The sequence below is a fragment of the Garra rufa genome, chromosome 18 (genome assembly GCF_049309525.1).
Source record: "Garra rufa chromosome 18, GarRuf1.0, whole genome shotgun sequence".
Lineage (NCBI taxonomy): Eukaryota > Metazoa > Chordata > Actinopteri > Cypriniformes > Cyprinidae > Garra > Garra rufa.
In genome coordinates, this window is record NC_133378.1 from 1,096,488 (window position 1) to 1,106,104 (window position 9,617).

The 9,617-nt window shown below is 40.9% G+C and overlaps 1 protein-coding gene across 1 annotated transcript in view; it reads right to left on the reverse strand.

Annotated features, from left to right (window-relative positions):
- Positions 1–8,012: 8,012 nt before the first annotated feature.
- LOC141291431 (ALK tyrosine kinase receptor-like) overlaps positions 8,013–9,617 on the reverse strand; it is a 44,827-nt gene continuing 43,222 nt past the window's right edge. Inside the window, exon 8 of the mRNA XM_073823597.1 lies at positions 8,013–8,317. Within this exon, the coding sequence (XP_073679698.1) occupies positions 8,013–8,317 (305 nt within the window). The remainder of the gene's footprint in view (positions 8,318–9,617) is intronic.

Genomic DNA, 9,617 nt, shown 5'->3' on the forward strand with positions numbered 1-9,617 from the left:
TCTCGACTCCATCTGCCATCCCTGTTTTAAAACACAGCATATGCTGGTTAGGGTTAGGTATGTTTTGGTGCTGGGATGCTGGTTAATGCTGGTCCGTTGCTGGTTAATGCTGGTCCTTAGCTGGTTAATGCTGGTCCTTAGCTGGTTAATGCTGGTTCTTTGCTGGTTTATGCTGGTCCTTAGCTGGTCATGTTGCTGGCAAAGGACCAGCATAAACCAGCAAAGGGCCAGCATAAACCAGCAAAGTACCAGCATAAACCAGCTAAGCAGGGGCGCCGCTCGCAATTTTGGGCCCTATGACAAAATATGAGGTTAGGCCCCCCCTACCACACAAAAGCAGATCTCTGGGGGCCCCTAAAAGGCGTGGGCCCTTAGAATTGTCCTAACTTACCCCCCCTTAGCGGTGCCCCTGCAGCTAACAACCAGCATAAACCAGCAAAGGACCATATTAAATCAGCATACCAGCATCAAAACCTACCTAACCGGCATATGCTGTTTTTTACAACAGGGATTTTGGATGTTTCTGTGCTTGTTGTAATGCTTTTTGGAATTGTGGTATCATTGAAAGACACGTGCAATGTTACCTTATAATTTGGCCAAAATAAGCGTCTTATAAGGCAGCTGCCTATATTTTTTTAACTGACTTTGTGTTAGAACCACACATAATGTCTTAAAAGCTTGTCTAGTTAGGCAGTTTACTAAGTTTTGTAAGAAAGCTTACGTCTTCTGATTGTGCCCTCTATTAAACAATGAGAGAATGTTCAAACATTGATTTTAATTTAGAGATCACCCCATTTAGTCTTTTGAATTGAAACACGAATGTACTTTTTATGAATCCCACAGATTGAATCCCTTTGTTTGTGTATTTCCTGTATATCTGTGGTTTGGTTTTTCGTCAGGCAGGCAATAAAGACTACAGCACTGTGCATACTGACAGCACAGTAATAAACAGCGGAGTCTGATAGACTGAGATCAGAGAATTTCAGAACCCCATTCTGTCTATCTTTTCTTTCCAATTTAAACCGGTCTTTAAAACCATCCTCAAAGGTGGGTTCACTTGTACCATAAACGAACACAATCAAGACCATGGCTGTATCCTTCTGCTGATACCACTGCATGTAAGGCATGTTACTGTCATCATGACTACACTCTATCTTTGTCATATTATTCTTGTTGGCAAATATGGAAGCTGGGTTCTGTTGAACAGTCACACATCTCACCTTCCCTGTAAACAAAATATATAGGTTTTAAAGGATATTCTACTTCAAAGCACAAAACAATAATAGATAATAGAAATGATAAATAATTGTAATAATTTGATTAATTGCCATCAAGGGACATCTTACTTATATATAATAAGAAATAAATGCACAGTCCACATGCAGCTCTAAACATCCTTCTAAAACAGGGTGAGAAATGGTCTGGTCAAGCACACAGAAAAATTAATCTGACAAGTGAGAGAGAGTATGAGACTTTAGTGTAGACAGAGAGAGTGAGAGAGAGAGGAAAACCTGTACATTAAAATAGCAGTCATATCTCCTCCTACTGACTGTATCACATCAACAAGATCTTTTTGTGAAAGTGTTTTTGGTGGAAGTGAAGAGCATAACATCATTAATGCAACTGCATGTGAGTTCTCAGGTTCTTACTTGTCTGTAAAGATATGCCTTATTTTATTTGTGGTTTAGGCAGGTGTGATTGCAGGTTTCCATCCAAACAGGTTGCCGTTTTTGTTGTGCAAATTGTTGTCTTTTATTCACTGTGTAAACTAGCAGCACACAGATAAACAGCATCAGTTCCCTCCTTAACATCCACTGTCAGGGTCCATTTCTTAATCTCCATACCTGACACTGTGAAACCGGTCTCAAAACCCTTCTCATTAGAGGAAGAGGTAACTATGTAGCTCCCAATAAGCACTAGCTCTCCTTTTATTTGTCTGTACCAGTATTTGTAGTCATAGTTTGTATCGTTTTGGTAACAGTGCATTTCAACTGAAGAGCCTGGAAGACTGGATATGTACTTCGGCCACTGAGTGATCAGAACACCATCACTGAAATCTGCTGGAAATACAAAGATACCTTTACAAAAACAGTATATGTTGATTACTGTAAATCAACATTTACTCAAAACCATGTAGTCAAGACCATGAGTAACTGTCATTTCTTATTCCAAGTTAAAAGTGTAATACCTTTTAGACAAAGTAATGCTAATAGGAGAAGAAAGGAGTCCATTTAGAGTTGCTGTTTGGGAAATGTTCTCTGATATTCAATTCATTACAAAAAAAAATCTAGTAGTAGTAGTAGTTCATATACTGTATTATTAAGCCACACCCCTTTGTTTTGCTCACCAATAGTGGGGAAAAAAGCACCTGACTCACAACAGATATTAGTGGAGTTTAACATTAGCCAAGTTGTAAATCTAATACTGTAATGAGAATAAAAATACTACACAGATCAATATGAACCCTTTTCACCTTTCTGGGGGCATGCAGGGTAAATTTGCATATAGCTTACACTTACACTGGAGGCAGTAAAACAGCGAGCACTTGTAATCGTTTTTGTACACAGTTATGACTGCAGCTTCATATGTTTCGCTTTCTGGTGTTGACCCCCAGCCAGATTACTACCCCCTAGTATTGGTAGGTTGATGACAAGCTTGCTTGGTAGCTCAGCCGGCGCGAAATTGGACTTAGGATGTGGAATCCTTTTCGTACGAATTCCACGAAAAACATGACTCACGATAAGAGAGCTGAAAAATGAGAGAAAAAAAAAACAAGCTAAAATGACAGGCTTGCAATTGCATTTTAACTTCACATTCACTTTTGTTCATACTTTCGGAAAGGTTTAAGTGTAGTGCAGTTGGTATTGTCACAGATCAGGCAGGAACACACGAACAACGACGTAGTAAAAGACGAACATTTAATAAATCCAATGGGAACAGGCAGACACAGGAACACGGAGTGGAAACATCAGGAATAACATTAAAGACCGACAAGAATACAGGGGAAAGCACGCACCTTATATACACAGACTGATTACACATTCAGGTGGAGACAATGAAGGAGGAACCAAACACACACACTGAACTGCGGGGGAGAATGGGAGAAACCAACATGAAAGTCCGGGGATGTGACATTACCTCCTCCTCCCGGAAGGCGTGTCCTCACGTCGACAAACGGGAAACAGCAAACAGTCTCAGGAGGGGGTTTCGGCGGAGGACGGACTCCCGGGAGGAGGGCAAGAGATGGAGTCCAGAATGGTGACGGAACAGTCCATGGAGGTGATGACGGAGGGAGGAGCCAAGGAGGTGACAGGAGGGGGCTGGAGCAGGAGGAGCCAGGTGGGACCCAGGCCGCAGCCAAGATGTAATCCCACGGTGGAGCCGATGAAGGGAGGAGCCATGGTGGAGGAGAGGCTGACGACTCCATGGGTCCGACCGACGGATGCGGAGCAGGTGGTGGGAGAGCCCGAGGCGGAGACGGAAAGCCTAAGATCTTGGGTGACACCGCGGATCCGGAGGGCCAAGGCGGAACCCAAGGCTCTGGCGACCAAGGCGGAGATGGAGATCCGGAGGTCCGCGGCGGAGCCGGAGCGACAGAGGGCCGAGGCTGTGCCCGCGGGAGGGAGGAGGTCCACCGAGCCGGTGGGACGGAGCGACGAGGCACAGCCGGAGGAGTATAGTCCAGAGGCAAAGGTGGGGCAACGACTGACCAGGGCGGAGCCGGAGGGATGACGGAGCCCGATGGAGCCCGGTGGAGCTGGTGGACCGACGGGCGACGGCGGAGACGAGGGAGCAGAGAGCCGGGGTGGAGCCGCAGGGTCGGAGGGCCGAGGCGGAGTCCAGGACTCTGAGGCTGGAGGCGATGGTGAGGGATCCTCCAGCCATGACACCGATGGAGACTGGCAGACCCGCGGCGAACCCACCGCACAGATGGTGGGCTGAGGGTGAGCAAGGGGACAGACAGTCGACAGCGGGGATTCATGAAGGCTGGGCGGAACCAGCGGTGACTCTGGACGGCTGGGCGGAACCAGCGGAGATTCAGGCTTGGGCAGAAGAGGGAGGGTGGGTGGGAAATCCAGGCAGATGGGTATTTCCGTGAAACAGTCAATTAATTCCCCAGAGTTGTGCTCTTGCTCACCCCCAGTGGCGGTGCAGTGGACGGGGCTCTCTACAGCCCTCTCTTGCTCCACGAAGCACTCCACCGTCGCTGATGTAGTAGCCGGCTCTCGCACCTGGTCGGAAGTTTTGACCCCATCGGCGCTCCATAACTCTGTCGCTCCGAGCTCGGGCTTCCCGTCTACGATGGGCTCATAATCTGCAGGTCGGGGTGGCTGGCTGGGCTCTGGGTCTGGAGTGGCACTGACGAGGTTCTCCTGGAAACGGGTGGGAAACGAGGGTTTGTTTCTCGCCAGTGTCCACTCCACAAACGCGGCGAAGTCCGCTCGAGGGCCGTCCTCGGACGACGGCGCTCTGCATGATGCGTTGAGGCTTGCATCATAGAACATACAGAGCGCGTCGTCCGGGTAGCTGGTGGTATGAGCTACGAGCTGGAACATCAAAGTGTAACCCTCGAGCGGTAAATCCCCCTGCTTCAGCCGGAGGAGGATGAATTCTGGACGGAGGAAGGACTCCATGGGGAAAGCACTACGGAAAACAAAAAGACTGGGAAAAACGAACGGGAAACAAAACGGAGGTGAACACGCCAAGAAAATAAACTGTAGTTGTCGGTCTTTCTGTCACAGATCAGGCAGGAACACACGAACAACGACGTAGTAAAAGACGAACATTTAATAAATCCAATGGGAACAGGCAGACACAGGAACACGGAGTGGAAACATCAGGAATAACATTAAAGACCGACAAGAATACAGGGGAAAGCACACACCTTATATACACAGACTGATTACACATTCAGGTGGAGACAATGAAGGAGGAACCAAACACACACACTGAACTGCGGGGGAGAATGGGAGAAACCAACATGAAAGTCCGGGGGTTTGTGACAGGTATGTTATTTTAAAATCTCACAAAGCATTAGAGTTATAGCGCCACTCAACGGACATTTTAAGTCAGAACTGTAGTGACACGTACCGTATGTACACTCATCTGTTCCAGGAAAAAAAAAAAAAATGAACACTCTTTTAGCACCACTCTGTGGACATTTTTGTTGAAAACTGTAGTGATATGTACTTATTGGTAAGTTCCACAGGTACATTTTTGTCATGAGGTCAAGTTAAAAATGGGAAATATATATATTTCATATATATGTTGAAATAATGTTACATTTTAATGACAGCCTTTTATAAAACATTTCACACAGACAATAGCCTCAATATTTCTCAATATGTGTTCTTTTGGACTTGTGAAGCTTGCTTCATTAGTCATGCCCAAAAACCTGCATAATTAAAAAAAAAAATATTGTATTATGTGTCATGAAATGTAGTTTCAGTAGTTGTTTAAAACTCAAATCTGTGGTTTATTTTATAAAGATAGCCAATTTCAGAGTTGCAATGTGAGCTCCTGGTGATCACCAGCTGCTTAGTGCTCATGTATCTGCCTAGAGCAGCCTTACCTCGGAGAGTCCTTCTGACATTTGCCACTGACTCTGATGTCTTTGTAGGGATTAAACATGAGCTACCATTCGTTTTGGTTATATCTAACAGACAATCGTTGGTCTCATGAATCTATTATTTGTTCCTGGTCATATTGTTTTGGCTGAGCACAAAGTTATGTTTAATTGTATGCATTTATTTTGAACTTTACTGTAGTACACCACTTACTTTGTAGCATACATTTGACAGAATTGTTTGCTTTTGTCTTTATTTTCTCTTATATAATTAGCTTATATTATGTCATATTGAGAAACGGCTACTCAATGATTACCATCAAGAAAGGGTACTGTTGGCGGTGATTTCTTTGAAGAACTACAAAAAGTATTGTTGTAAGTTGTATTTATTACAATGAAAATCTGAGTAAAGTTATTATCAAAAAGTCAGTGCTGATATTTTCCATAAATGTAATTGCAGGGTGATCTTTATGAGTCTATATGAGTGAACCGCTGAATCATTCGCTCAACCAATTCATCCAAATGCCACTACTTTGAGTTGCAGAATATTTTGCTGTGGATTAGAATGGAACTTTTTTTTTTCATGGACTATGAACAAAAAAGTAGTCATCAACATTCTGTCTAAAATGTATTTAAGTTTTTTTAAGTTTTTTTTTTTTTTTTTTTTCACAGAAAACAATTTGGCTGTGATTACCTAGGCTGTGATATATTGCTTAAATATTTTATTGATATATTGCATCAACTGTAAGTATTCATTGGCAACATTTCTGTCAGCTCCATCAAAAATTATTTTTTATATAAGAAATTAAACCCTGGAACAAGCCTAACAGGCAATCGTTTTGGCTGAGCACAAAGTTATGTTTAACTAAAATGTATTTATTTTGAACTTTACCATAGTAAAGCACTGACTCTGTAAGAATACATTTGACTGAATTGTTTATTGTTTATTAAAACTGAAATTTAACAAAAAGAGGCAGAATTGTGCTTTATGTCATATTGAGTAACGACTACTCAATCATTTCTTTCCGGCCTACACTATGCCTATAAAATAAGGGTTGGTGGTGGAAACACAAACTGGATCAGGGTGTTCCATTCCAAATCATACCATACTGACCTGTACTACTCAGTGGAACCGAGCCATATAGTCACAGGAGTGGCACATTTTCTTGAAGAACTACAAAAATATCAGACTTTTTAAAATAACTTCAATCTTTCATTGTAATAAATACAACAACTGTATTTATTATAATGAAAATCTGAGTAAAGTTCTTATCAAAAAGTCAGTTATGATATTTTCCATAAATAAAATTGTAGGGTGATCACTGGCACTTGATTTTTTAAATTTACAAATTAGCTTGATTTACTTATTTAATATGAGTGCTTGTTTGTTCATACAGAACCTTTATATGGATTTAACTGGAGCTTCTTTTTTTTTTTTTTTTTGTTGCAATTTACTTAATATTAACTTTTTCATATTATAATTTCATATTTTTTCATATTACTATTCATATTTTTTTCAACAGTTAAAAATTAAATATTACAGGTTTTATTAATTAAACCTGTCAAGAAACCTCACAAAAGTTAGTTTCCTCGTTTGTGCGTACTGTATTTCCTGTATGTCTGGTGGTTTGGTTTTTAGTCAGGCAGGTATTAAAGACTACAGCACTGTGCCTACTGACAGCACAATAATAAACAGCAGAGTCTGATGGACTGAGATCAGAGATTTTCAGAACTCCATTCATGCCTTTTCTTTCCAATTTAAACCGATCTTTAAATCCATCCTCAAAGATGGGGTCACTTGTAGCACTATAACTGAAAACGATCAAGACCATGGCTGTATCCTTTTGCTGATACCACTGCATGTAATCCATGTTATTATCATCATAACTACAATTTATCTGTTCCATTTTATTCTTATCAGCTAATATGTGTGTTGGGTTCTGTTGAACATTCACACATCTCACCTTCCCTGTGAAAAAAAAAAAAAGGATTTAAGAGATATTCTAAAAAAAAAAAACAGTTATAATTTAATAATTTTGCTATTAAAGGACAGCTTACCTATATATAATAAGAAATAAAAGCACAGTCCACATCCAGCTCTAAACATCCTTCTAAAACAGGATGAGAAATGGTCTGGTCACGTACACAGCAAAAATCATCTGAAAAGTGAGAGTATGTGACTTGAGTATAGACAGAGAGAGAAAAACCTGTACAATATAATAGACAGCAGTATCTCCCCCTACTGACTGTATCACATCAACAAGACCTTTGTCTGAAAGAGTTTTTGGCGGAAGGGAGGAGTGTAACATCATTCCAAACACAATTGTATGACTTCTCAGGTTCTACTGACTTGTTTGTAAAGATATGGCTTCATTTATTTGTGGTTGATGCAGGTGTGATTGCAGGTTGCCATCCAAAGAGTTTTTGTTACACAATTTATTGGCATTTATTCACTGTGCAAACTAGCAGCACACAGATACACAGCATCAAACCCTTCCTTAACATCTACTTTCAGAGTCCATTTCTTCTTATCCGGACTTGATACTTCAAAGCCGTTCTCAAAACCTTTCTCATTAGAGGCAGAGTTAACAATGTAGCTCCCGATAAGCACTAATTCTTCTTTTATTTGTCTGTACCAGAATTTGTAGTTATAGTCTGTATCATTCTGGTAACAGTGCATTTCAACCGAAGAGCCTGGAAGATTGGATATGTACTTCGGCCATTGGGTGATCAGAACACCATCACTGAAATCTGCTGGAAATACAAAGATATAGTAATAAAAACAGGATATGTTGTCAATTAGAAATCTACATTTATTCAAAACCATGAGCGTCACTGTCCAAGGTAAAGTGTAATACCTTTTAGACAAAGCAATGTTAATAGGAGAAGAAAGGAGTCCATTTAGAGTTCCGTTTTGTGAAATGTTCTCTGATGTTCAGTTGATTACAAAAAACTACCAGTTCATATACTGCATTATGAAGCCACGCCCCTTTGTTCCTTAGTCATTAGTAAAAAAAAAAAAAAAAAAAAAAAGATTAATTTAGAAATTAAAAGTTGCATCAAGCCATGTCATTAAAAACACAACTGCCATTTCAGTTGAATCTCACAAACATTAGATTGCTTTTTGTGTATTTCCTGTATGTCTTGTGGTTTGGTTTTTAGTCAGGGAGGTAATAAAGACTGTACACTGTGCATACTGACAGCACAGTAATAAACAGCGGAGTCAGACAGACTGAGATCAGAGATTTTCAGAACTCCATACAGTATATCTTTTCTTTCCAATGTAAACCGGCCTTTAAATCCATCCTCATAGATGGGATCACCTGTAGCACCATAACTTAACAAGATTAAGGCCATGGCTGTATCCTTCTGCTGATACCATAACATATTTGGCTTGCCACTGTCATCATATCTACATGTTATCTCTGCCGCTTTGTTCTCGTTGACCAATAAGGGAGTCTGGTTTTGTTGAACGTTCACACATCTCACTATCCCTGTGAGGAAAAAAAGGCTTTTGAGATATATTGTATTCCAATACAAAGAACAATAGCAAACAGGATAAAGAACTTGAGGACATCTTACCTATATACAATAAGAAAAATATGCACAGTTCATATGCAGCTTCAAACATCCTTCTAAAACAGTATAGAAAAACTCTGGTCATGAGAGTTAATGATACATTACTAAAGAAATGAACTGAACAAGTTGTATCTCCCCCTACTGACTGTATGACGAGACCTTGATGCAAATGTGTTTTCGGTGGAAGGGAGGAGTATAACGTCATTAACGAAATCTGCATGTGTGAGTTCTCAGGTTCTTCTGACTTGTCTGTAAAGATATGGGCTTATAAATTTGTGGTTGAGGCAGGTGTGATTGCAGGTTGCCATCCAAATTGTTTTTGTTGTATAATTTAATGTCATTTATTCACTGTGTAAACTGGCAGCGCACAGATACACAGCATCGATCCCCTTCTTAACATCCACTTTCAGAGTCCATTGCTTTTTCTCTATACCTGATATTGTGAAACCGGTCTCAAAATCCTTCTCATTAG